This window comes from Xiphophorus maculatus, chromosome 18, assembly GCF_002775205.1.
Source record: "Xiphophorus maculatus strain JP 163 A chromosome 18, X_maculatus-5.0-male, whole genome shotgun sequence".
NCBI classification, from domain to species: Eukaryota; Metazoa; Chordata; class Actinopteri; order Cyprinodontiformes; family Poeciliidae; genus Xiphophorus; species Xiphophorus maculatus.
The window spans coordinates 7,642,028-7,669,391 of NC_036460.1; the positions used below are offsets into that span (position 1 = coordinate 7,642,028).

The window sequence follows — 27,364 nt, forward strand, 5'->3', positions numbered from 1 at the left end:
TTTTCAGCAAACGTTTTCAGAAAGTCTGGAGACCTAATGATTAAGACTCTTTCAAAAAAATAGGAAAACAGACTCCTTAAAAGCATAAAGTACAGAGAGGTTGCACGTGCAGCGCAGCATAAGAAACATTTCAAGAGATTTAACTATCACATCACAATTACTAAAGTTAAACTTAATTTCAACTGTATTTTTTTTCAATTTCAGTAATTAGAAGATCCGATACCATGTAAAAAAAATACAAATAAAATAAATAATGACGACAAATTTAGGTTTTAACATTCATCATTTATTTACAGAACCAAATAAATCCATAAACAGATGATGGACACAGAAAACAAATACTACCAGAATATACTGTAGATATTTACCAAAATGCTACAAAAAATGTAGGTTAATGTGTATAAACGAGCAACCAGCAAACTGTCCATTTGTCACATAGCATTTGAACACTGTACCATAGTCTGCATGGTAAATGCTTCAGTTGGAAGGTGAAAAAAACCTTTACAAGCCAACCAAACTTGAGTAAATTTGGCATATTCCTTTATATTGTTATTGGTATTTACAACATGGATTAAAACAACTCTATGACGCACAATCACACAATCAACAAAATCTGAGCATAGTTACATTTTATTTACATTGTTGGTTATCTTACATGAAAGCCAGCACACTGACACTGTGACAAAGGTCAACACAAAGATCTGTTAATAAATAGAGCAGTGTCCTGACATGGAACCATTTAATTTACCAGAATTGAATTCAAGTCCAGCAGACAAGTTAACGGAAGATAAGTAGAACCCAATATTAATGCTATTCATATTCAAGTTTATAGGTAAATCCATGGTAGAAATTTAAAATGGAAATTTTCTAATGCACACATTTCACCTAGTTGCCATTTTGACATGTAACATTCACGTTTGAGCTGCCTGGTGGGTCTTCACACAGTCACAGTAGCTTTCACTGTCATCATCAGTAAATTGTATCATACATAGCACAGTCCTGCTTCGGTTATGTCCAAATTAGGCATGTCCTAGTACAATCCCAAGCATTTGAAGAGGGTCCAGAGCAAGACATTTACATGATCAGTGTAGGCATCTATTGGTAAGCTTCACTCTTTATATCCATTAATTGTGTAAAGACGGTGATTTTATGTTAGCCAACCTCCCAGGAAACTGAGTTTTTTAAAAGTAGAGGAGATGAAGTTGCAAAATTGTTCCAGATTATTTTGTTGATCTAACAATCTGAATATTCACAAAGAATAAAAGTGTTAAAAATAATTTGCAATGAAGATCACCACAAAAGAGACAAGAGACTCTTTTGACTGTTGTAGCTTTGAGTGTGTCTATCATATCACTAGTTCTATATGTTGAACAACAGACAACTGTTGATGGTGGAGACAAGAATGCAGTTGAAACATAGATCATTAAATTTTATGATGATCAAAGCAGAGTACTAAGTTTATAAAACAGGAGAATAAACCTTTGAATGCAAGTTTCTTCTAAAATCAATCAGATATTTGCCCAAATCATCAACAAGTCACATCATAACTGAATCGACATGCTAGCATTAGCCTAGCATGTTCCACATGAAAGCACAGTTAGCAGGAGAAATATGTAAGTTTACTAAAGATTGTGGCTGTAAGACATATCTCTAGACATGTAAGACTGACCTGCAGAATACCTAAAAGGTCAAAATATTGGCTGCTCTTGTGAAGAAATGATAATACAATGTCTGCAATATCACTGGTGAGTGAGTTAAATGCAACACAGTCACAGTGGTAATGCTAACCACGTATTACTGATGAAACATAATCAGAAACTTTAAAGCTACTAAATTTTGAAGCATAAGTTCAGCATTGATTGCTGGGCAAATGGCTCGAATGGTTCGGCCCTGTACTTGGGACGAAATTTTTTAAAGAGACACCTGTTGCAGTTTACAGTGAGTTTGAGAAGAGTAACTTAAGTGAGTTTTGACCACTCAAACAAAACTTGACCACAATAAAACTGTTCTTTCTGTTTAAATGCATATGCACAAAAATGTAAAAATGGTCCAAAAATAAAATGTTCCATTTTCCTAAAAACCGGATTTTCAAACTCCAGAGCATACTTTATATACAGACAATAAACTGCATTGTCATCTCCTAACAAGTATCAAATGTTTAAAGAATCTCACCTTTAAAGTTGTGACATCTCTTTGGGAAAAAGACACTTAAAATAATCCCTCTCAAGTATCTGATAAAAACTCCATATTAGCAGCTTTGCAGGTTTCAGATAAAACGTGCAATTTCCCCTCAAAAAAACAACACTCATCTTTACACCCAACAAACTTGTGTCATTGATCGGCTAATTTGCAATACGTTGACGCATTGCTCTAATTTGTGATTAGAGCAATGCGTATTGCTCTAATTTGAGCAGCTCATCGAAAGCAGCATAATGCATTTCTTTGAGATGTAAAATTAATGTATGAAGCAACTATTTTTTCAGTAACATGAATATATTTTTTTCAATGCACCTAACACTTAATATATGTGTTAGGTGTTGTGGCAGAATGGTAGAGTGGGTGATTGTCAGCTCTGTCGATAATCTCTGTAATTCACAGTAAGCAACAAATATTAAAACATTAGGCTCTGAGTCTGTGAGCCACAGCTAATTCTGCACAACAAATATACCACTGAAAATGTGTTTGTTGTTTTGGCAAGTTGTCAGTTCAGAGATGGCGAACTTTAAAAACAGACATTCAAGGATGCATGCATGCATGGATCTGTAGCGTTTTCTGTGCAGCTGTTTCAGAGAATATCAACGTGTGTAAGCACTCATTTCCTCATCAGCCTCTCCGTCCCGAGTGCAGTTTGGTGTGTTCAAGGACTCCTTCTCTCTGGTCATTGGCTCTCCTTTTATTGAGCAGGCATCAGACCTGGTCGCCTCTGCACTGTTCCAAAAGCCATAGAGGAAGTAGATAAAGATACCTGCAGTAGTGGAGGAATATCAGGTCAGAAAGGTCAGACTATACTTAGAAAAGCTGGCAGAAAATGTTGCACTCTTGAGACCCAGTACCTATCAACATCCAAATGGTAAAGCGCAGCCAGGTTCCTTTATTGAGCTGCATCATCAGGTAGATATTGACAAACATGCTGATGATGGGAATGAAGGGCAACAAGGGAACCTGTGGAGAGAGAATCCATTTCCAAAGGTGTCCTTAAAAAACTCCTTCACAAAAACATAGTTCTGAAATCTATCAAGACAAATGGAATGAATGGCTTCATGTATCTAGAAGGAAATCCAGCAAAAGAAGTGAGAAGAGCAAAAAAAAGATTTCACAGTTAGGTTTCTATATATCATCACTGGTTAAATAAAGTATTAATAAAATATTCAAGAAAAACCTTAGTCTGACTTAGATTGTTCAAAAACTATCATTTGGGTTCACCCTCATCACTGAAAGGGAGTTGCACAAAAATCTTCCTGTAGTGGTACTAGTGGGTATTACAGGCCCAGTGTGAAAGCTTAATAAATATTTGACATTTGCAAAGTTTTTCTAAATAAACAGAAGTTCTGTGCTCTTCAAAGCAGCTGCCCAACACAAAATATCAGTGATGAGAGGAAAAGGAAGAAGGAAGCAAAACACTTTCAGAGAGCTGTTTTCTCAGTTAATATAAAGTAATACATGTTGACAGTCGAACTAAAGTTTGGAAGACTAATCAAATTGCCTGAACCAAGACAAATCAAGACCTGCATCTGATCACCAAGACAGGCCAAAACCTTTGTGCACAAGCTGCAACCACACCTATACAAATATGACCTTCACTATAATACTATGCTCTAATCCATACACCTAAATGCAATGTGAGTAGTTTACAAACCAACACCCTGATCTGACAAAAGCTCCTTATTTTGTTTGCCAAGTCTCCAAAATAAATTGTAGAAAACAATAATTGAGACTTCTTATAGGTTTATTTCAAAACTGACATTGTTCTTGCTACTCCATTATCAAAAATTTGGGGAATGCGTGACAAATAGTGATACTATCAACATGAACCCTGGATGGCTTACTAATTGAATTGCTTCTGAAAGCAGTTGGGAGCACTGAGTTTGAAATTCTTGTTTACCTCTGCTTTACTTCAATAATATACTGCGATGGTGCTGTTTTGTGTTGGTCTATCACATAAAATGTCCCAAAAATACACAGATGTTTGTGTTGGTAACATTCCAGAAATTGAAAAGGTAAAAGCAACAAAAAATTAGCAAAAGGTTTAAAGTTCAAACTCACCTTAAAGGTCAGCTTGGCTTTGCTCTGAGGCTGCCTGAATATAACAAAGGTGAGAAGTACAATAGCCGCCATGGTAACACTCATCAGAATCACTGCCCAGGGGGCCAGAATTTGTTGAGCAGCAACAGCACTGAAGACACACATCAGAACAACTGGAGGAGAAAAAAAAGGAAACCTCGTCACGCTCTGGGCCAGTTCAACATGAATTGTTCACTTTCATCCTCGTCCATGGCTCACCAAGTATGCTGGTGCAGATGTTGACTGTACGACCAGACAAAGGAGAGGGTTCAGGGTTGGACGGGGACAGGAGATTCTTGATGCTGACCGTATCTTCTGGTTGAGGAAAGACATCAGAGTTCCCTTCACTGTAAGACTCCGGCTCATCCTGGGTGTTGGCCATCTCATAGGCCGTACTCAGCTGCTCAGGCTGGTACCTTCACATGACAGGCAAACAGAGAGCAGACAAGTCACTAAGGATGGGGAGGCGGGACTTAAAGATGAGGTGAAATCATTTAACAATAAACAAATTTTATATCTTTTAAAAGCAAGAACTGGGTGCCTGAATACAAAATCTAGCTCAATGTAGATTGTGTTATAATCTAGTAGACTTAAAATTATAAATATATGCTGAGATGGAGGGAGCAGGCCAGAGAACTAGGAGAAAATCAAAAACTAGGAGAAAATACTTAAACAATCTACCTTTGAGTATGTGCTAAAGTTTGAGAATTCTGAGATAGTCCTTTAAATGTTCAATTTCTAATCTGAGAATTCATTTATTCTCATGGCATATATCTAAACTTCAAAGTCAGGAGTATTGCATATTTCTTGGAATTTGGTTTTGGTTACATGTCTAATAAAACACGGTGAGAAAAATAACTACCTGAGTATCAACACACAGGCAGCAACCAGAGTATAGGCCATCAAAGTGCCAATAGACATGAGGTCCACCAGGTCCTTTAGCTCAAACAGGAAAGCCATCATAGCTGCGGGGCACAGAGGAGAAAATACACATCAGCAGAGTAATTTCAACAAAACACACCGCAGAATTAGATTAAATATTATTGACACAGTATTTTAATTAAAATAAAGTCTAAAAATAAAGCAGAAAACTGCCAATCTATTACTGTAAAGATCAAATACATTTACAACTCTGTGTGATTTTTCCCCTCCCTCCTTCTTCCACATGAGGGCACTGTTGACTTTGGCTTTATCTCGGCCACCTACCAGACATCAGCCCTGCCACCAAGGTGGAGACGATGGGCGTGTTCCTCTTGCTGACATGAGCCAGAAACGAGAAAATCACCCCGTCACGAGCCATAGCAAAGATAATGCGTGGCAGCGGAAACATGGAGCCAAGGAGGCTACGTCGTGGATGAAGGGAGGAGGAGGAGACTTTAGAACGTAGCTGTTGTTCCACACGAGCCCTCAAACATTGTCAGCCCAACAGAAGAGCTGCTGCGTCAGCTAAAGTTTGCTGCCTTTGTGCTGCGTTTGCATGTTAGGTGTTGAGGGGCCTGCTTCGCCACACGTCGTGCAGCATTCTGCCAGTTAGTGAGTTTAGGGTGTGAGCTCACCTGCGACTATGCCGGAGGTTACTGTAGCTGTTAGCGGGGTTTTGGTTCGCGTGCTGATTTTAGCCAAACATTTGAAGAGCAGGCCATCCTCCGCCATGACCCAGATCACTCTTGGCATTGGGAACATGGAGCCCAGCAAGCTGGTTGGTGCAGGGAGGGAGAAAAGAGCATGCAATGTCAAGGAAAACACATACACACACACAGCTCAGATATGTATATGTATGTTAGAAAAAGCATATAATGTGGGCCATTTATGTCTCAACAGAATCATTTTATTAACATTTTACTGTATGCTTATTAAAGAGCTATCAAAAATTGATTGTTGTATCTTTATGGCTGACTAAGCTTTTTGTCAGTTTTCTGTGAGTATATCTTGTAAAAGTAAAATATGCACCACTGGAACTTTTGCATAATTCCCGAGTGTGGTGTAAATTTGGATCTACCCAACTGTGGTCTATGCAATTACTTTAATAAGAACAAAAAATGTATTTCACTTATTTTTTATGGTTCCTGAGCAACTCCAGTTGTTTTTGAAGTATTTCATATTCTCCCTAGGCCTCCATGCAGGGCTTTCTGCGTCTCCACATGGGGTACTGCTATTCTTGAATAAATGTGGGAACTAATTGTTTAAAGCTAGACATTAATATTCAATCGAGAGACTTAAGAGGAAACATAAAACTCAGAAACACATATATCCCTCAGAAACAAACAAAAAGGAAGGAATGAAAAAAGGAGAGAAAGAAACAAATAAGGAAAGAAACCAAAAAGCAAAGAAAGAAACAACAAAACAAAGAATGAAACACAGAAGGAAACAAAAGTTCATACTATTTTTTTTCCATATTTATCCACACATTGAAAATAGTTAAATTCCATATTTTTCCAGAAATTTGACCTTGTAGTAAATACTACAAGGATCATTATTTACTTTCAGAATCTAAATGATTTAAAATTTGCATTTACATATTGTATCAAAAACAGACAAAATGTTTCTAACTAAGACAATCTTTCTAATCTGTCACCTGCCTCATACACCCCAGTCCTTCCAACCTACTATTCTTTAACTGCAGCTTGTTGGCTACCAGCGAGTAAAGCATTATGTAAAAGAATTCACTACTCAGAGTAGCTGAAATGAATTATTCATTTTCTAAAGATTCCTGCTGAACAATTACGCGCCCTCTGTGGCTTCTCATGCTGAGAGGCAGTAGGAGACCCACTTACCTGGTCGACAGAGCACATAAAGAGCCAATGGTTACTGCATAAGTGGCTCCCTCCCAGCCTACATACTGAAAGGCCACTGGAAGAGGGTTGTTCTTGTCCAGCAGGTAGTACGGCATCATAACAGTGAGAGCCGCCGAAACTCCGAAGTAAGCCACAAAACAGATGAGGAGAGAGGCCACGATGCCGATGGGAATGGCCCTCTGGGGGTTCTTCACTTCCTCTCCTGAGGGGGAAATAAACAAAAAACGATATGTCAGGTAACAGAGCTCGTGTGTGTACTACCCATGTTAATGCATTTGCTGTCACCTGTAGTGGCAATGCAGTCAAACCCCACAAAGGCATAAAAACAGGTAGCAGCACCAGACAGGACTCCTGTCCACCCGAACGGCATGAAGCCGCCTGCACCAAGACTTCCATTTTTAGGGTGGGGAAATGTGGTACTGGAAGTAAGAACAAAAAGTACTTATTTACTTTATGAAGATAATTAGAGATGGTAATCATAATACACTGATCTTTATTTAACCTACTTATGGGTGGCGTTTCCAGTGGCATTGAGGATCTTTTCAGGGTCCAGTTTCCAGTTTTTTAGGTCTCCTTTAACCAGTCCAGAGATGATCACAAACAGCAGGACAAGAACATTGATGCAAGTGAATACTTTATTCACCATGGCCGATTCTTTGACTCCAAAACCAAGCAAGGCTGTGAAAAGTTGAAAAGGAAAAAATATGATAGGATATATGACAGAAACAATGGGGGTGGAGGGAAGAAACCTTGTAATTTTTAAGCCCATTGTTTACGCAAAAATAAAAAAAATTAAAGAAAAGAAAAGAAACAAGAAAAGAAGGAATGACAGATGGATGGATGTGAAACTGAAACAATTAATCAGATTAATCGTGACTAATCGTTTAATGGAATAATTGTCAACTAATTTAGCAATTGATTAATCGTCAACTGGAGTATACAGACTCAAAAAAGCAATTTGCTAAAGCAGTAACACACTCAGAGCAGTAATTATGCTAAAGCTGTAAGTAGTTGAAAGAGAAATCTTCAAAATGCAACAATTTTTTAATGCAATTAATCGTCAAAATAGTCAATAAAAAAATCGATTAGTAAAATATTTTTAGGTTGTAGCCGTAGATGGATGGATAATTAAAGGAGGGATGGACAAATGGAAGGAGGGAGTGATGAACGAATGGATGAATAGGTACAACGTTTAGATGGTAGAACATATATATAAAAAATAGAAATACAACAAATGTTCTATACTAAGTTGTCTTTCTTATTCTGATCCAGGAATGAAAAATCTAATTCCTTATTTTTCTAAACATATCCACACTGTACCGGAGTCATGGAAAGAAATTATTGTGTCTAACCTGTCAGAGAGAGTATGATGAAGACAGCAAGCATGTCTGGATATTCTGCGAGCCATGGTATATTCATTTTCATGTATTGATTGCAAAATTTTTCAATGTGCTTTCCGGTGAGCTCATCAAAGGCGGCGCTCCAAGCCCTCGCCACACTTGAAGTTCCTGCACAGAGAAATCTTCAGGTAATTCACAAATCACAGAGATTAGCAGCCAGGTCTTTCCCTTTCCTGTTTCTAAGTGATCTCACCAATGACATAGGAGAGAATGAGGTTCCAGCCCGAGATATAACCCCCCAGTTCTCCCACCGTCACATAGCTGTAGAGGTAAGCTGACCCGGTTCTTGGGACACGGGCTCCAAACTCGGCATAGCACAGACCAGCTAGCACGGAAGCTAGCGCAGCGATGAGAAATGAGACGACGATGCAAGGTCCAGCGTTTTCACGAGCAACGGCACCAGAGAGCACATAAACACCGGCACCCAATGTGCTCCCAACGCCCAGGGCCACCAGGTCAAAGGTGCTGAGGCATCGGGCCAGCCGGGTTTCGTCTGTGCTGCAGTCCACAACCTTCACCCTCAGGAGCTGCTTCCCAATGCTTTGTAATTTAGCCAGAATCATCTCTGTTAGCGCCAAAGGGACACAAAAATACCTGTGGACAGAACAAGACAGGATTGGTGACAGGATTATGACACATCTGAAAATACAAGATATTCTGTTATGCCTGTCACAATATCAAATTTTGCTGGATGATAAATTGGCCCAGAAATTATTGCGAGAAATGTTGTTTTCAGACCATTTTCAAGTAACATATTGGTAACGGCGTAAAATTGCAAGTTTGCCCTTTCAAAGTCCAACAACTTTAACTTTGTAAAGAACACTTCACAATGGAACTAAATGTATTTTAAATATCCAAAATAAAACACAATGACCACAAACCATAAATAAAATGAAAATAAAAACCACAAATAACCGAAACCATAAATTCTAGTCTATAAACAAATTTGCTCTTCAAAAAGTACCATTAGAATTTATCAAGCTCATTTTAATTTACTATGCAATTGATTATTACTACATGCTTATATTCAATGCTTACGACTTACAAAAAGTATTCAAACCTCGTAAGCGTTCCATTTTCATTATGACAGATCAAAAAGTAGTGAATGGCTGTCAAGTGAACAAAAAGTTATTTAAGTTTTTTTACCAAAAAATGCTTGAAAGTATAGTATGTAGTTGTATTTATTTGTATTTGCCACTAAAAGCATGGAACACCGCAAGCATGTGGAAGGAGACATTCTGATATGGTCCAAAACAATAGTTCTTATTGTTGTTATCAAAGTGGTAACAAAAAATATTGTGATAAATCTTTAAGTCCATATTGGACTCTTTAAGTCCATCCCTACTGAAAAGGCTTGCATTTTCAATTACAGAAAATTGTGGGGGTGCTCATAGCAAATGTGTGTGACACTTTTCAGCATCTTATTTGTAAAACAAAAATTAAAACCCTTTATCATTTCTCTTCCACTCCCCAGTTGTACACTCATTTGTGCTGATCCTTTATATAAAGTCCCGATGAAAAGCATTGAAGTTTGTGGTTGTGACACGACACGGCAAAATGTGGAGAGAGTGCAAAGATTTCACAAGGCACTGAATTCGTGCTCAGTGTAGAAAAGCATGACCCTAAGATCACATCTTTTTACCGTGTATGGGCATTCCAGGAAAAAGGCTCATCAGTTTATGGTACTAATTTACAACATGCAATCAGGCTTAATGCCACAGATCCAGCATTTAATCTGAAAATGTCTAGGGCAGCTTTCTGGTTAATGAACACACCTCATTCAAAAACCAGTGACAGATTGACGTGTAATGTCCACACCTAAAATACGGGTGAACTAACTATTTGAATATCTCTTATTGTAAAATATGTTCCACATTTAGTTTTCTTAGTTAGTCCCAGTTACATCAATTATGCTCCGTTCCTCCAGAAAGCTAAATTAGCTTCTTTCAAATTTGTTTGAGCTTACAGCTTTATTGTAGTTTTCTTGTAAAATATCAATTACTAAGGGAGCTAACATGTACAATATCCTGCTACTGAAAAGAGTTAAAATGGAAGGGGACAATGTCTGATCAACAGAAACGGCTAAACAATTGTGACACTGCGGTCATTGCTTCAAGCTTCTGCAAAAACAATACATCAGCAATTGAAATGATAAAGAAAAGTACTCACTTCCGTTTTACAACAAAATCAACACAGGTTCCTGACTTTCACTGCTGCCTATACTCTCACAATGCTCCCAAGCTTGATTGTCCAGATGGCACATCACCTTACCGCCAGCTTTAGATGACATATTTACACTCAGGGGCTTGACATGTGACACAGATGCCAATTTGTGTACAAACCATTCAGGTATTTGGTGTACAAATAGAACAGTGATATATCACATGGCCTCAGACGCAGCTGTCTTGACACCAATAAACCCCCCTTCCTCTTCAGAGACCATTTCAAGTTCATATGTAGATTGAGGCAACCTAATAGGACTATTTCTTTTTGTTATAGCAGCAACATCTAGAAACTTATATCAAACAAATCCTGAGCAGATTTTAAATGTTATGTTCATGAGGTCTAAAAATGTATTGGCAAAACATCCCTTAACATTTTGGTGTTTTTTTTCTTCTTCTTGAAAGGATGCTGTTTGATTTTGAAGGTTTAGAACAAAGAAGAGAGAATAGCATACCTGTGTACAAGAAATGCACGATATATCGGCACTAACATCAGTATCCCCAAGTATTAGTCATTTTTAATATGCGAGTATCTGACTGATAAATAAAACAGATATTTACAACCAAAGTTTATTTCTATCTTGATTTTGGAGGGGGCAGAAAGTTAGTCGTGGTATTTGTTTGCTCATGTGACAGTCATAGTAATGCAGTGCAGGATTGTGGAAATTTAACTGAAGCAGAGAAGCAATAACATGGTTGTTTTTTAAGGCTTTTAAGGGGTAGTGAAATGGTCATTGGTCATAGCAGCAATATTAACCTAGGATATCAGCATTGGTCCAAAATTGTATATCTGTTTATCTATCCTATACAACATTTATAGTCTGGGATTTGACTAAGTATAGGCCAGTCTGAAATGCTCCTAGTATACGTTTCAGTAAAGATACTGTGGTAACTTTACCATAGTATTTTTGCCTAAATATATGCAATTTACAATTTCTCAGGATGAAATTTTAATATTTGTAATAAAAAATTGTGGTACTTTATTGTTGCCTTATTATCTATTTCAAGCAGTAAACAAACCTCAGTTGAAGCCAAACAATTTTAAGGTGCGTGCCCAGGTCATACTGAACTGTTACACTGACCCATATGCAGTTGCCAAAACAAACTGAACCAAATAGCCAAATATAGACACTAGAAAAAAAATCAAATGGAAAAAAAATTATCTGAAAACTATAAGTATTTCCTTCTCCTGAAGCTAAAATAGGCTAGCAGGAATGTTTCCTTATATGCTGCTGGTGATTGGGATCATTAGCCACATCTCTGTCCAGGAAAAAAAAATAAAAATAGGAGTGTTGTGATGAGTCAGTGGCTCCGAATTAACAACACAGATACACAGCAGAATGAACATGACGTGGTGTGTCTTAGCTGAGCTAAAAAAGGCGGGTGGGAAGGATGGAACACTGCCCTCATCTCAGCCAATCTCTGTGCTGATGACTCGTATCGGCATGTGCATGAATTTAGGAAAGCAATTGGTCCCACAGTCTTTAATGTTTGCCTGCAGGCACAATACATTTACTCCTTCAAATGACTTTTATACCGACAGTCACAGTTAGGCCTCAAAGACAACTTCTAAAAGCAGATCAGCTAAGTAATGCATAAATTACAAAGTAATTACTCATTTGATTAGATTCTCTTCATGTAAACATTGGTTTCAGGCAGAAGTTTTTGAATATAAAGGGGATGTGAGTGGACTGGAAGTGTACACACAGTGCCTGCTCACTGATGCTCAGCATGATGATGCAATGTTGACATACCATAACTACTTCAAGTTTTTTTCCAAAAGTTTCAAGCTAATTACCAACATGCTATCATGCTTTACACTTTACAGTGCCTTGTATTTGCCTAGCACCTGGCACCTAGTATACCAAGTTTTGCAGCATTAAAACCACAAACTTCAATTCAATTTATTGGCACTTTATGAGACAGACCAACACAAACTGGTGCATATTGTGAAGTTGAAACAAAACACATATGTTTTAATGCTTCCACAAACACAAATCTGAGAAGTGTGGCATGTATTTGTCTTTAGGCACCCTTTTCTCTGATACACCATCTGTAAATGAAAATGTGGCTACTGCAGTCATAGTTAAACATTTTCTTAGTTAATAAATGTGGTCATAATCAGAACCATATGCTTTTTCAGTTAATATATGCACTATTGTAATTGTTTAATGCATTCCTTTGAGTTTTTGGCAGGAATGTAGCTCCATACACCATGGTAACTAAAGGAGCTGCAAAGTTCCCAAGCTTTAATGAGAGAACATATTGACAGAAACAATCGGCATCGTGCATTAAGAGAGTAAAAAATAAATTAATTCTTGGGAAAAAGCCAAAGTTAGGTTTTCACTATAGCACAAGCCATGGGGGGCACACAGCAAACATATGGAACTCCACAACTGAAGGTTTGGGCTCTCATGCAAGTATTATGCAAGACACCATGTTGAAAGGTAGCATTATCCTGGGAGGTATAAATGCTAATCAGACTCCATGGGAAGGTGGAAGGAGCTGTTCTTCCATTTTCCAAAAAGTCCTGATAGAAAACGTGTTAAAGGCTGCAAAAGACTAGAGACTAGGGTGAGGATTTACATCCTTCCAGGTGAACAACCCTATAGCCAGATCTACAAGTGAATGGCTTAGTTCAAAAGATATTCATGAGTAAAGATTGCCAACTAGGACAACACAACTGAGAATCTATGACAAGACTCCATGTCCATGTTTTCTACCCAATATGACTGAACTTGAGCTAAAGACGAATGGACAAACATCTTAGTCTCCTGGTACAAGCACATGAAAACAATATGAATACTTGTAGATATAACTGCGGTCAAAGGTAGTTCCACACCATATTGACTCAATGACAGCTGAATACAAATTGCAATGTTTACATTTTTATTTCTAAAAAAATATTCAAAAGTACGCATCTTTTTTTCTTTCTACAGTTTTCCCAGTTTTGGGTTATGTTGCAGCATACATTTCCAACAGAATAAAAAGGTTAAAGGAGGCAAGGCAAGCTACAGCACAAAATAACACACAGAAGCTTAATCACATATCTCCTCATGTATCCTTGATAAGTGCCTGACCTCTTGGTAATAACCCTGCCTGTAGCATTGCTCCAAAAATATATTTAAAAAAGAACTATTAATTTTATGGTTCCTTGTCTGGTGGCAACACTGCTTATTAGGGGAATTAATTACTACCTTGAATGTATTTGCATTTATTTTAAGAACCTTGGTAAGGCTAATTAACCGTTATGACAAAAACTCTGAACTCTGAGTTATTTGTTAATTTCTTCGTTGTAGTAATTGGTGTTCATTTTCAAACTCAAGTTGTAGAAGCAAATACAGAATCATCATAGCAATAACTTTAAAAGCAAATAATTAGTCGATTCATTTAGGGCTGAAACGATTCCTTGAGTGATTCGAGTACCTCAATTATTAAAATTCCTCGAGGAAAATTTATCTGCCTCAAAGCTTTGTTAAGTTATATTTTATTATTTAGCGCACCGTGTTCCGGCCGGGTTATTACTGGCATTGGACAGCGCTCTCACTTCCGCCTGAGTTACTGATGAAAGCTAAGTGTTAGCAGCATAACGTCCAGTTTTCAAATTCGGCCTGAGAGGATTTTATTGATTGATGATAATGTCCAGGTCTTTGTCGTTTTTCGGGGGACCAATACGCAACCTTAAAATGACGGGAGCGAAGCTTGGAGTACGGCAGCTTTTCTCCTCTCGGAGCTGCTGCCTGGTGGCGGTTCAGAGCGAACGGTGGGGACGAGCGCCGTAGGTGTATTTATACAGGTGAGCAGATAGACTGAACACTGCGGGCGGCTGCGCATTATTTGATTAACGTAAGTGTAGCTTTACGGACGAACCGGAAAATGTATTTCATACCATCCCGGTCTCAACAAATGGGTGGCGAAGCACTTCATGGCGGCACGTAGCTGGTAGATGTTTCTGTGTGTGATGAACAAAGATGTCAAATCCCGTCGCTAACATAAACACAAAAGCTATAAATGTCTGGGCAAGGTGAGAGTTCATCTATTAAATTGACTGAAGACGAATACATAAACGAAAATCTGGAGTGGACAATCTGGAGTGACTTTTTGTTTTCTAAGCGTATTTGTGAGCCTGCCTCTTTATTATTACATTGAATATAATTTCAGATTTTTGTATAATTTTTCTTCAGCTTAACTTAAAAAGTGAACTATTGTAGTTACAGGTTAATTTTCTAAACTACAGAAAAGTAATTGTTAGGGATGCTTAAATATGAAAAAGTGGACTGATGTTGATATCCGATAGTAACTTTGCTGTTATGTTAGATTTACCAATGTTTTACTGTATCTTTTTTTATCCGATTACTCGACTAATCATAAGAATAATCGATAGATTACTCGATTACTAAAATATTTGTTAACAACACCCCTAATTTCATTCCCTCTGAGAAAAAGACATATTTCCAACCAAGTTTTAGGATAAGCATGGTTCTGTTGGGAGGAAGAGGGACTGATGCAGATGCTGAATTTAAGAATTCTGTTACTCCAATTTGAATTCTGTTTTCCTTTTACAAAGAGTCAGGATGCTATGATGATCTGAAATCTGACCGTCATAGTTAACTTTGGTGCATTCAGTCTCTGGAAGGCCAACGGTAAAATAAATCAACAAATATTGTCTGCAGATAAAATACATGAAAATGATTGCCTAACTGATTCTGAAATAATTATTAACCCTTTATTACACATATTATAACCTAAAAACCTTTGGCCGTCTAGGCTTTTTGTCTGGTTATTTTACGTTCATGAAATTCAGTCAGGGAAATGAAAATGTCCAGACCAACAAGCCTGAACACAAATTAAGAAGAAAGTGCTGAATCTTTGTGTCTTTTAAATTCATTGATCACTAGTTAAATAAACAACGTCAGTGCTGATTTCAAAGATGATCAAGTATGGACGGAATGAAAGTGCCCCACAAATAAACTCTGCTTCAGTCTCAAATAACTTTGGGTCGTCTCTGAAAATAATTAAGTTTCACAATGTAACACAACTGATTTGGAAAACAAAACGTTGTGATCTCAGTGACTTGGATTCCTTTCTAATTTACTGTAGATAAATTAAAACAGGTCCTAAACCTGCCTCAGAGAACAGGAAGTTTAATTCATACGTGTTTTGGGTTCACGTGAGTTCATCCGCCAGAACTACAGCTGTGAAGCGCACTCCTATAAAAGGAAATGTTCCTCCGCCTGCAGTGCTCACACTTTTTAAAAGTGTAAACATCAACAAAACTTCTTTAAACTTGCCTCGATGCTTAGGTTTCTTGACAATTTACGCCACACTCTGAAACTTCAAAGTCTGCTAATGTGAAGAGTGGATCTTCTCTGAGATGCCCTGAAGTTTTATTGCATCAGCCGGATGATCCGTTCGTCCTCTCGGAGTCCATGTGCGCTGCTTCCTTATTAACAACTGCAGCGGGAGCGTGGCTCAGATGAAACCCGCGCGGCTGCTGAGTTTTTGCCCTCCTCTTTCATTCGAAAACAGAATAATTAACAATCACTTACTTTCAAATCAGCAACAAACAGCTTTAGTTTTCCCCCTTCAGGAAACTGACAGATGATTCCGTAGGAAGGGCACGCGCATGGAGGTGTTCAAGTACTCTCTCTCACACACGGAGAAAAAAAAAAAAAAAGGAGTCCACCCACCCAGCTGTCGGTGGCGCCTGTGGCTCCACCCGATGCTGTGCGCTGCAGGTGATTTGCACAGCCGCTAGATGGCGCGGTTCACAAGTTAATGCTCCTCCAGGGCGTCCTTAGGATCTCTGAGGTACCTAGGATGGAGATCAGAGCACAGCGTGTCCTCCGGCCATGTCTCAGTTTTAAAATTACCCCTATAGCCCATCAGTATGCGTGCCTTCACATCTGTCCCTGCTGTTCTTTTCAACGCTGGATGATTATGAATTTCTTGTGAAGTTGTAAAAGACTCTGTGGGGGGAAACAAAGCTGCTACGCTCCATTCTCCCAGTGTCCTGCTGTGGCTGAGTGGTGGTGATCCTCTTAACCTAGCCTGGATCTTCATAGATAACACAAATCTACATCAGGATTTAGGTTTGTCTACACAACTTTTACAGCATTTAATGCAAAAGTCACTATTACACTCATAGGCCAATTTATTAGGAACACCTGACTAGTAATGAGTTGGACTTCAGTTTGCCTTCATCGCCCCCTAATTTCCTCATGGAGTACATTCCTCAAGGTGTCAGAAACATTGCTCTGAGATTTTGGTCAGTATTGACATGACACCATCACACAGTCACTGCAGATTTCTGTGGCGATCCGTGATAAGGATTTGTTCCACAACTTTACAAAAGTTCTCTGTTGGGATAGGGTCTTGTAATTGTGCTGCAGGAAACTGGAAACTAGTTTGAGATTATTTGAGCTTTGTGACAGAGTTCAGTATGTTCCTGGAAGCAGTCCTCAAAAGACAGAGATGCTGTTAAAATAAAGAGATGGACAATTTGAGCACCAGTGCTTCGATATGGTTAGGGTGTGCCAAGAAATTATACCAAAACCACCATCCTGATCTGTTGATACAAGACTCACTGAATTCATTCTTTCTTGTTGTTTACGTCACATTTTGACCGAAGGTTGCAGCAAAAATCAAGACTTTGTTTAATGTCCAGTTCTGGTGAACCTGTATGAATTACAGTATGAATTCCACAGTAGATGTGGTCTTCTGCTGTGGTAGCTCACCTGCTACAAAGTTTGAAGTGTTGTGTGTTTATCATATTCTACATACTGTATATGGGCTACTGTCACATTCTTATGTCAAATCAGTTTGTCACTTTTCTTCCGATCTTTAACATCAACAAGGGAATTTATCCACATAAGTGCTGCCCAATTGATTTTATATACAGTACTTAGCTAGCAAATTGCTAGCTAAGTATGTGGAGCAGGGAAATAGGTCATATTTACTTAAATTTATGCAAACCAATTGCCTCAAAAGATTAAATCATGGCAACATATAAAAGACAAGTGTAGTTACATTGTGTGATTTTGGCAAACAATATTTTTAAACTCATCCAAAATATTATTCTCTGCAAAACTTCTTTTATTATATTTATTATATAAGATAATTAAAGGAGGGATGGACAAATGGAAGGAGGGAGTGATGAACGAATGGATGAATAGGTACAACGTTTAGATGGTAGAACATATATATAAAAAATAGAAATACAACAAATGTTCTATACTAAGTTGTCTTTCTTATTCTGATCCAGGAATGAAAAATCTAATTCCTTATTTTTCTAAACATATCCACACTGTACCGGAGTCATGGAAAGAAATTATTGTGTCTAACCTGTCAGAGAGAGTATGATGAAGACAGCAAGCATGTCTGGATATTCTGCGAGCCATGGTATATTCATTTTCATGTATTGATTGCAAAATTTTTCAATGTGCTTTCCGGTGAGCTCATCAAAGGCGGCGCTCCAAGCCCTCGCCACACTTGAAGTTCCTGCACAGAGAAATCTTCAGGTAATTCACAAATCACAGAGATTAGCAGCCAGGTCTTTCCCTTTCCTGTTTCTAAGTGATCTCACCAATGACATAGGAGAGAATGAGGTTCCAGCCCGAGATATAACCCCCCAGTTCTCCCACCGTCACATAGCTGTAGAGGTAAGCTGACCCGGTTCTTGGGACACGGGCTCCAAACTCGGCATAGCACAGACCAGCTAGCACGGAAGCTAGCGCAGCGATGAGAAATGAGACGACGATGCAAGGTCCAGCGTTTTCACGAGCAACGGCACCAGAGAGCACATAAACACCGGCACCCAATGTGCTCCCAACGCCCAGGGCCACCAGGTCAAAGGTGCTGAGGCATCGGGCCAGCCGGGTTTCGTCTGTGCTGCAGTCCACAACCTTCACCCTCAGGAGCTGCTTCCCAATGCTTTGTAATTTAGCCAGAATCATCTCTGTTAGCGCCAAAGGGACACAAAAATACCTGTGGACAGAACAAGACAGGATTGGTGACAGGATTATGACACATCTGAAAATACAAGATATTCTGTTATGCCTGTCACAATATCAAATTTTGCTGGATGATAAATTGGCCCAGAAATTATTGCGAGAAATGTTGTTTTCAGACCATTTTCAAGTAACATATTGGTAACGGCGTAAAATTGCAAGTTTGCCCTTTCAAAGTCCAACAACTTTAACTTTGTAAAGAACACTTCACAATGGAACTAAATGTATTTTAAATATCCAAAATAAAACACAATGACCACAAACCATAAATAAAATGAAAATAAAAACCACAAATAACCGAAACCATAAATTCTAGTCTATAAACAAATTTGCTCTTCAAAAAGTACCATTAGAATTTATCAAGCTCATTTTAATTTACTATGCAATTGATTATTACTACATGCTTATATTCAATGCTTACGACTTACAAAAAGTATTCAAACCTCGTAAGCGTTCCATTTTCATTATGACAGATCAAAAAGTAGTGAATGGCTGTCAAGTGAACAAAAAGTTATTTAAGTTTTTTTACCAAAAAATGCTTGAAAGTATAGTATGTAGTTGTATTTATTTGTATTTGCCACTAAAAGCATGGAACACCGCAAGCATGTGGAAGGAGACATTCTGATATGGTCCAAAACAATAGTTCTTATTGTTGTTATCAAAGTGGTAACAAAAAATATTGTGATAAATCTTTAAGTCCATATTGGACTCTTTAAGTCCATCCCTACTGAAAAGGCTTGCATTTTCAATTACAGAAAATTGTGGGGGTGCTCATAGCAAATGTGTGTGACACTTTTCAGCATCTTATTTGTAAAACAAAAATTAAAACCCTTTATCATTTCTCTTCCACTCCCCAGTTGTACACTCATTTGTGCTGATCCTTTATATAAAGTCCCGATGAAAAGCATTGAAGTTTGTGGTTGTGACACGACACGGCAAAATGTGGAGAGAGTGCAAAGATTTCACAAGGCACTGAATTCGTGCTCAGTGTAGAAAAGCATGACCCTAAGATCACATCTTTTTACCGTGTATGGGCATTCCAGGAAAAAGGCTCATCAGTTTATGGTACTAATTTACAACATGCAATCAGGCTTAATGCCACAGATCCAGCATTTAATCTGAAAATGTCTAGGGCAGCTTTCTGGTTAATGAACACACCTCATTCAAAAACCAGTGACAGATTGACGTGTAATGTCCACACCTAAAATACGGGTGAACTAACTATTTGAATATCTCTTATTGTAAAATATGTTCCACATTTAGTTTTCTTAGTTAGTCCCAGTTACATCAATTATGCTCCGTTCCTCCAGAAAGCTAAATTAGCTTCTTTCAAATTTGTTTGAGCTTACAGCTTTATTGTAGTTTTCTTGTAAAATATCAATTACTAAGGGAGCTAACATGTACAATATCCTGCTACTGAAAAGAGTTAAAATGGAAGGGGACAATGTCTGATCAACAGAAACGGCTAAACAATTGTGACACTGCGGTCATTGCTTCAAGCTTCTGCAAAAACAATACATCAGCAATTGAAATGATAAAGAAAAGTACTCACTTCCGTTTTACAACAAAATCAACACAGGTTCCTGACTTTCACTGCTGCCTATACTCTCACAATGCTCCCAAGCTTGATTGTCCAGATGGCACATCACCTTACCGCCAGCTTTAGATGACATATTTACACTCAGGGGCTTGACATGTGACACAGATGCCAATTTGTGTACAAACCATTCAGGTATTTGGTGTACAAATAGAACAGTGATATATCACATGGCCTCAGACGCAGCTGTCTTGACACCAATAAACCCCCCTTCCTCTTCAGAGACCATTTCAAGTTCATATGTAGATTGAGGCAACCTAATAGGACTATTTCTTTTTGTTATAGCAGCAACATCTAGAAACTTATATCAAACAAATCCTGAGCAGATTTTAAATGTTATGTTCATGAGGTCTAAAAATGTATTGGCAAAACATCCCTTAACATTTTGGTGTTTTTTTTCTTCTTCTTGAAAGGATGCTGTTTGATTTTGAAGGTTTAGAACAAAGAAGAGAGAATAGCATACCTGTGTACAAGAAATGCACGATATATCGGCACTAACATCAGTATCCCCAAGTATTAGTCATTTTTAATATGCGAGTATCTGACTGATAAATAAAACAGATATTTACAACCAAAGTTTATTTCTATCTTGATTTTGGAGGGGGCAGAAAGTTAGTCGTGGTATTTGTTTGCTCATGTGACAGTCATAGTAATGCAGTGCAGGATTGTGGAAATTTAACTGAAGCAGAGAAGCAATAACATGGTTGTTTTTTAAGGCTTTTAAGGGGTAGTGAAATGGTCATTGGTCATAGCAGCAATATTAACCTAGGATATCAGCATTGGTCCAAAATTGTATATCTGTTTATCTATCCTATACAACATTTATAGTCTGGGATTTGACTAAGTATAGGCCAGTCTGAAATGCTCCTAGTATACGTTTCAGTAAAGATACTGTGGTAACTTTACCATAGTATTTTTGCCTAAATATATGCAATTTACAATTTCTCAGGATGAAATTTTAATATTTGTAATAAAAAATTGTGGTACTTTATTGTTGCCTTATTATCTATTTCAAGCAGTAAACAAACCTCAGTTGAAGCCAAACAATTTTAAGGTGCGTGCCCAGGTCATACTGAACTGTTACACTGACCCATATGCAGTTGCCAAAACAAACTGAACCAAATAGCCAAATATAGACACTAGAAAAAAAATCAAATGGAAAAAAAATTATCTGAAAACTATAAGTATTTCCTTCTCCTGAAGCTAAAATAGGCTAGCAGGAATGTTTCCTTATATGCTGCTGGTGATTGGGATCATTAGCCACATCTCTGTCCAGGAAAAAAAAATAAAAATAGGAGTGTTGTGATGAGTCAGTGGCTCCGAATTAACAACACAGATACACAGCAGAATGAACATGACGTGGTGTGTCTTAGCTGAGCTAAAAAAGGCGGGTGGGAAGGATGGAACACTGCCCTCATCTCAGCCAATCTCTGTGCTGATGACTCGTATCGGCATGTGCATGAATTTAGGAAAGCAATTGGTCCCACAGTCTTTAATGTTTGCCTGCAGGCACAATACATTTACTCCTTCAAATGACTTTTATACCGACAGTCACAGTTAGGCCTCAAAGACAACTTCTAAAAGCAGATCAGCTAAGTAATGCATAAATTACAAAGTAATTACTCATTTGATTAGATTCTCTTCATGTAAACATTGGTTTCAGGCAGAAGTTTTTGAATATAAAGGGGATGTGAGTGGACTGGAAGTGTACACACAGTGCCTGCTCACTGATGCTCAGCATGATGATGCAATGTTGACATACCATAACTACTTCAAGTTTTTTTCCAAAAGTTTCAAGCTAATTACCAACATGCTATCATGCTTTACACTTTACAGTGCCTTGTATTTGCCTAGCACCTGGCACCTAGTATACCAAGTTTTGCAGCATTAAAACCACAAACTTCAATTCAATTTATTGGCACTTTATGAGACAGACCAACACAAACTGGTGCATATTGTGAAGTTGAAACAAAACACATATGTTTTAATGCTTCCACAAACACAAATCTGAGAAGTGTGGCATGTATTTGTCTTTAGGCACCCTTTTCTCTGATACACCATCTGTAAATGAAAATGTGGCTACTGCAGTCATAGTTAAACATTTTCTTAGTTAATAAATGTGGTCATAATCAGAACCATATGCTTTTTCAGTTAATATATGCACTATTGTAATTGTTTAATGCATTCCTTTGAGTTTTTGGCAGGAATGTAGCTCCATACACCATGGTAACTAAAGGAGCTGCAAAGTTCCCAAGCTTTAATGAGAGAACATATTGACAGAAACAATCGGCATCGTGCATTAAGAGAGTAAAAAATAAATTAATTCTTGGGAAAAAGCCAAAGTTAGGTTTTCACTATAGCACAAGCCATGGGGGGCACACAGCAAACATATGGAACTCCACAACTGAAGGTTTGGGCTCTCATGCAAGTATTATGCAAGACACCATGTTGAAAGGTAGCATTATCCTGGGAGGTATAAATGCTAATCAGACTCCATGGGAAGGTGGAAGGAGCTGTTCTTCCATTTTCCAAAAAGTCCTGATAGAAAACGTGTTAAAGGCTGCAAAAGACTAGAGACTAGGGTGAGGATTTACATCCTTCCAGGTGAACAACCCTATAGCCAGATCTACAAGTGAATGGCTTAGTTCAAAAGATATTCATGAGTAAAGATTGCCAACTAGGACAACACAACTGAGAATCTATGACAAGACTCCATGTCCATGTTTTCTACCCAATATGACTGAACTTGAGCTAAAGACGAATGGACAAACATCTTAGTCTCCTGGTACAAGCACATGAAAACAATATGAATACTTGTAGATATAACTGCGGTCAAAGGTAGTTCCACACCATATTGACTCAATGACAGCTGAATACAAATTGCAATGTTTACATTTTTATTTCTAAAAAAATATTCAAAAGTACGCATCTTTTTTTCTTTCTACAGTTTTCCCAGTTTTGGGTTATGTTGCAGCATACATTTCCAACAGAATAAAAAGGTTAAAGGAGGCAAGGCAAGCTACAGCACAAAATAACACACAGAAGCTTAATCACATATCTCCTCATGTATCCTTGATAAGTGCCTGACCTCTTGGTAATAACCCTGCCTGTAGCATTGCTCCAAAAATATATTTAAAAAAGAACTATTAATTTTATGGTTCCTTGTCTGGTGGCAACACTGCTTATTAGGGGAATTAATTACTACCTTGAATGTATTTGCATTTATTTTAAGAACCTTGGTAAGGCTAATTAACCGTTATGACAAAAACTCTGAACTCTGAGTTATTTGTTAATTTCTTCGTTGTAGTAATTGGTGTTCATTTTCAAACTCAAGTTGTAGAAGCAAATACAGAATCATCATAGCAATAACTTTAAAAGCAAATAATTAGTCGATTCATTTAGGGCTGAAACGATTCCTTGAGTGATTCGAGTACCTCAATTATTAAAATTCCTCGAGGAAAATTTATCTGCCTCAAAGCTTTGTTAAGTTATATTTTATTATTTAGCGCACCGTGTTCCGGCCGGGTTATTACTGGCATTGGACAGCGCTCTCACTTCCGCCTGAGTTACTGATGAAAGCTAAGTGTTAGCAGCATAACGTCCAGTTTTCAAATTCGGCCTGAGAGGATTTTATTGATTGATGATAATGTCCAGGTCTTTGTCGTTTTTCGGGGGACCAATACGCAACCTTAAAATGACGGGAGCGAAGCTTGGAGTACGGCAGCTTTTCTCCTCTCGGAGCTGCTGCCTGGTGGCGGTTCAGAGCGAACGGTGGGGACGAGCGCCGTAGGTGTATTTATACAGGTGAGCAGATAGACTGAACACTGCGGGCGGCTGCGCATTATTTGATTAACGTAAGTGTAGCTTTACGGACGAACCGGAAAATGTATTTCATACCATCCCGGTCTCAACAAATGGGTGGCGAAGCACTTCATGGCGGCACGTAGCTGGTAGATGTTTCTGTGTGTGATGAACAAAGATGTCAAATCCCGTCGCTAACATAAACACAAAAGCTATAAATGTCTGGGCAAGGTGAGAGTTCATCTATTAAATTGACTGAAGACGAATACATAAACGAAAATCTGGAGTGGACAATCTGGAGTGACTTTTTGTTTTCTAAGCGTATTTGTGAGCCTGCCTCTTTATTATTACATTGAATATAATTTCAGATTTTTGTATAATTTTTCTTCAGCTTAACTTAAAAAGTGAACTATTGTAGTTACAGGTTAATTTTCTAAACTACAGAAAAGTAATTGTTAGGGATGCTTAAATATGAAAAAGTGGACTGATGTTGATATCCGATAGTAACTTTGCTGTTATGTTAGATTTACCAATGTTTTACTGTATCTTTTTTTATCCGATTACTCGACTAATCATAAGAATAATCGATAGATTACTCGATTACTAAAATATTTGTTAACAACACCCCTAATTTCATTCCCTCTGAGAAAAAGACATATTTCCAACCAAGTTTTAGGATAAGCATGGTTCTGTTGGGAGGAAGAGGGACTGATGCAGATGCTGAATTTAAGAATTCTGTTACTCCAATTTGAATTCTGTTTTCCTTTTACAAAGAGTCAGGATGCTATGATGATCTGAAATCTGACCGTCATAGTTAACTTTGGTGCATTCAGTCTCTGGAAGGCCAACGGTAAAATAAATCAACAAATATTGTCTGCAGATAAAATACATGAAAATGATTGCCTAACTGATTCTGAAATAATTATTAACCCTTTATTACACATATTATAACCTAAAAACCTTTGGCCGTCTAGGCTTTTTGTCTGGTTATTTTACGTTCATGAAATTCAGTCAGGGAAATGAAAATGTCCAGACCAACAAGCCTGAACACAAATTAAGAAGAAAGTGCTGAATCTTTGTGTCTTTTAAATTCATTGATCACTAGTTAAATAAACAACGTCAGTGCTGATTTCAAAGATGATCAAGTATGGACGGAATGAAAGTGCCCCACAAATAAACTCTGCTTCAGTCTCAAATAACTTTGGGTCGTCTCTGAAAATAATTAAGTTTCACAATGTAACACAACTGATTTGGAAAACAAAACGTTGTGATCTCAGTGACTTGGATTCCTTTCTAATTTACTGTAGATAAATTAAAACAGGTCCTAAACCTGCCTCAGAGAACAGGAAGTTTAATTCATACGTGTTTTGGGTTCACGTGAGTTCATCCGCCAGAACTACAGCTGTGAAGCGCACTCCTATAAAAGGAAATGTTCCTCCGCCTGCAGTGCTCACACTTTTTAAAAGTGTAAACATCAACAAAACTTCTTTAAACTTGCCTCGATGCTTAGGTTTCTTGACAATTTACGCCACACTCTGAAACTTCAAAGTCTGCTAATGTGAAGAGTGGATCTTCTCTGAGATGCCCTGAAGTTTTATTGCATCAGCCGGATGATCCGTTCGTCCTCTCGGAGTCCATGTGCGCTGCTTCCTTATTAACAACTGCAGCGGGAGCGTGGCTCAGATGAAACCCGCGCGGCTGCTGAGTTTTTGCCCTCCTCTTTCATTCGAAAACAGAATAATTAACAATCACTTACTTTCAAATCAGCAACAAACAGCTTTAGTTTTCCCCCTTCAGGAAACTGACAGATGATTCCGTAGGAAGGGCACGCGCATGGAGGTGTTCAAGTACTCTCTCTCACACACGGAGAAAAAAAAAAAAAAAGGAGTCCACCCACCCAGCTGTCGGTGGCGCCTGTGGCTCCACCCGATGCTGTGCGCTGCAGGTGATTTGCACAGCCGCTAGATGGCGCGGTTCACAAGTTAATGCTCCTCCAGGGCGTCCTTAGGATCTCTGAGGTACCTAGGATGGAGATCAGAGCACAGCGTGTCCTCCGGCCATGTCTCAGTTTTAAAATTACCCCTATAGCCCATCAGTATGCGTGCCTTCACATCTGTCCCTGCTGTTCTTTTCAACGCTGGATGATTATGAATTTCTTGTGAAGTTGTAAAAGACTCTGTGGGGGGAAACAAAGCTGCTACGCTCCATTCTCCCAGTGTCCTGCTGTGGCTGAGTGGTGGTGATCCTCTTAACCTAGCCTGGATCTTCATAGATAACACAAATCTACATCAGGATTTAGGTTTGTCTACACAACTTTTACAGCATTTAATGCAAAAGTCACTATTACACTCATAGGCCAATTTATTAGGAACACCTGACTAGTAATGAGTTGGACTTCAGTTTGCCTTCATCGCCCCCTAATTTCCTCATGGAGTACATTCCTCAAGGTGTCAGAAACATTGCTCTGAGATTTTGGTCAGTATTGACATGACACCATCACACAGTCACTGCAGATTTCTGTGGCGATCCGTGATAAGGATTTGTTCCACAACTTTACAAAAGTTCTCTGTTGGGATAGGGTCTTGTAATTGTGCTGCAGGAAACTGGAAACTAGTTTGAGATTATTTGAGCTTTGTGACAGAGTTCAGTATGTTCCTGGAAGCAGTCCTCAAAAGACAGAGATGCTGTTAAAATAAAGAGATGGACAATTTGAGCACCAGTGCTTCGATATGGTTAGGGTGTGCCAAGAAATTATACCAAAACCACCATCCTGATCTGTTGATACAAGACTCACTGAATTCATTCTTTCTTGTTGTTTACGTCACATTTTGACCGAAGGTTGCAGCAAAAATCAAGACTTTGTTTAATGTCCAGTTCTGGTGAACCTGTATGAATTACAGTATGAATTCCACAGTAGATGTGGTCTTCTGCTGTGGTAGCTCACCTGCTACAAAGTTTGAAGTGTTGTGTGTTTATCATATTCTACATACTGTATATGGGCTACTGTCACATTCTTATGTCAAATCAGTTTGTCACTTTTCTTCCGATCTTTAACATCAACAAGGGAATTTATCCACATAAGTGCTGCCCAATTGATTTTATATACAGTACTTAGCTAGCAAATTGCTAGCTAAGTATGTGGAGCAGGGAAATAGGTCATATTTACTTAAATTTATGCAAACCAATTGCCTCAAAAGATTAAATCATGGCAACATATAAAAGACAAGTGTAGTTACATTGTGTGATTTTGGCAAACAAT

At 38.2% G+C, this 27,364-nt stretch overlaps 1 protein-coding gene across 7 annotated transcripts; it reads right to left on the reverse strand.

Annotated features, from left to right (window-relative positions):
* Nucleotides 1-264: 264 nt before the first annotated feature.
* LOC102229836 (high affinity cationic amino acid transporter 1-like) lies at nt 265-27,364 on the reverse strand. 7 transcript variants are annotated; one of them, XM_023350904.1, is made up of 15 exons: nt 25,862-25,986; nt 18,284-18,684; nt 18,043-18,198; nt 16,389-16,513; nt 8,670-9,070; nt 8,429-8,584; nt 7,583-7,754; nt 7,362-7,495; nt 7,056-7,278; nt 5,838-5,977; nt 5,144-5,246; nt 4,501-4,697; nt 4,264-4,415; nt 3,054-3,162; nt 265-2,965 (listed from the first exon to the last, which is right to left on the reverse strand). In XM_023350904.1, the coding sequence occupies exons 5-15, from the start codon at nt 9,037-9,039 to the stop codon at nt 2,796-2,798; spliced, it is 1,926 nt and encodes a 641-aa protein (XP_023206672.1). In that variant the 5' UTR covers nt 9,040-9,070; nt 16,389-16,513; nt 18,043-18,198; nt 18,284-18,684; nt 25,862-25,986; the 3' UTR covers nt 265-2,795. The 7 variants fall into 7 exon arrangements, with proteins under 7 accessions (XP_023206672.1, XP_023206670.1, XP_023206669.1 ...); XM_023350902.1 differs by lacking the exons at nt 16,389-16,513; nt 25,862-25,986 and adding an exon at nt 26,003-27,364; XM_023350901.1 differs by lacking the exon at nt 16,389-16,513.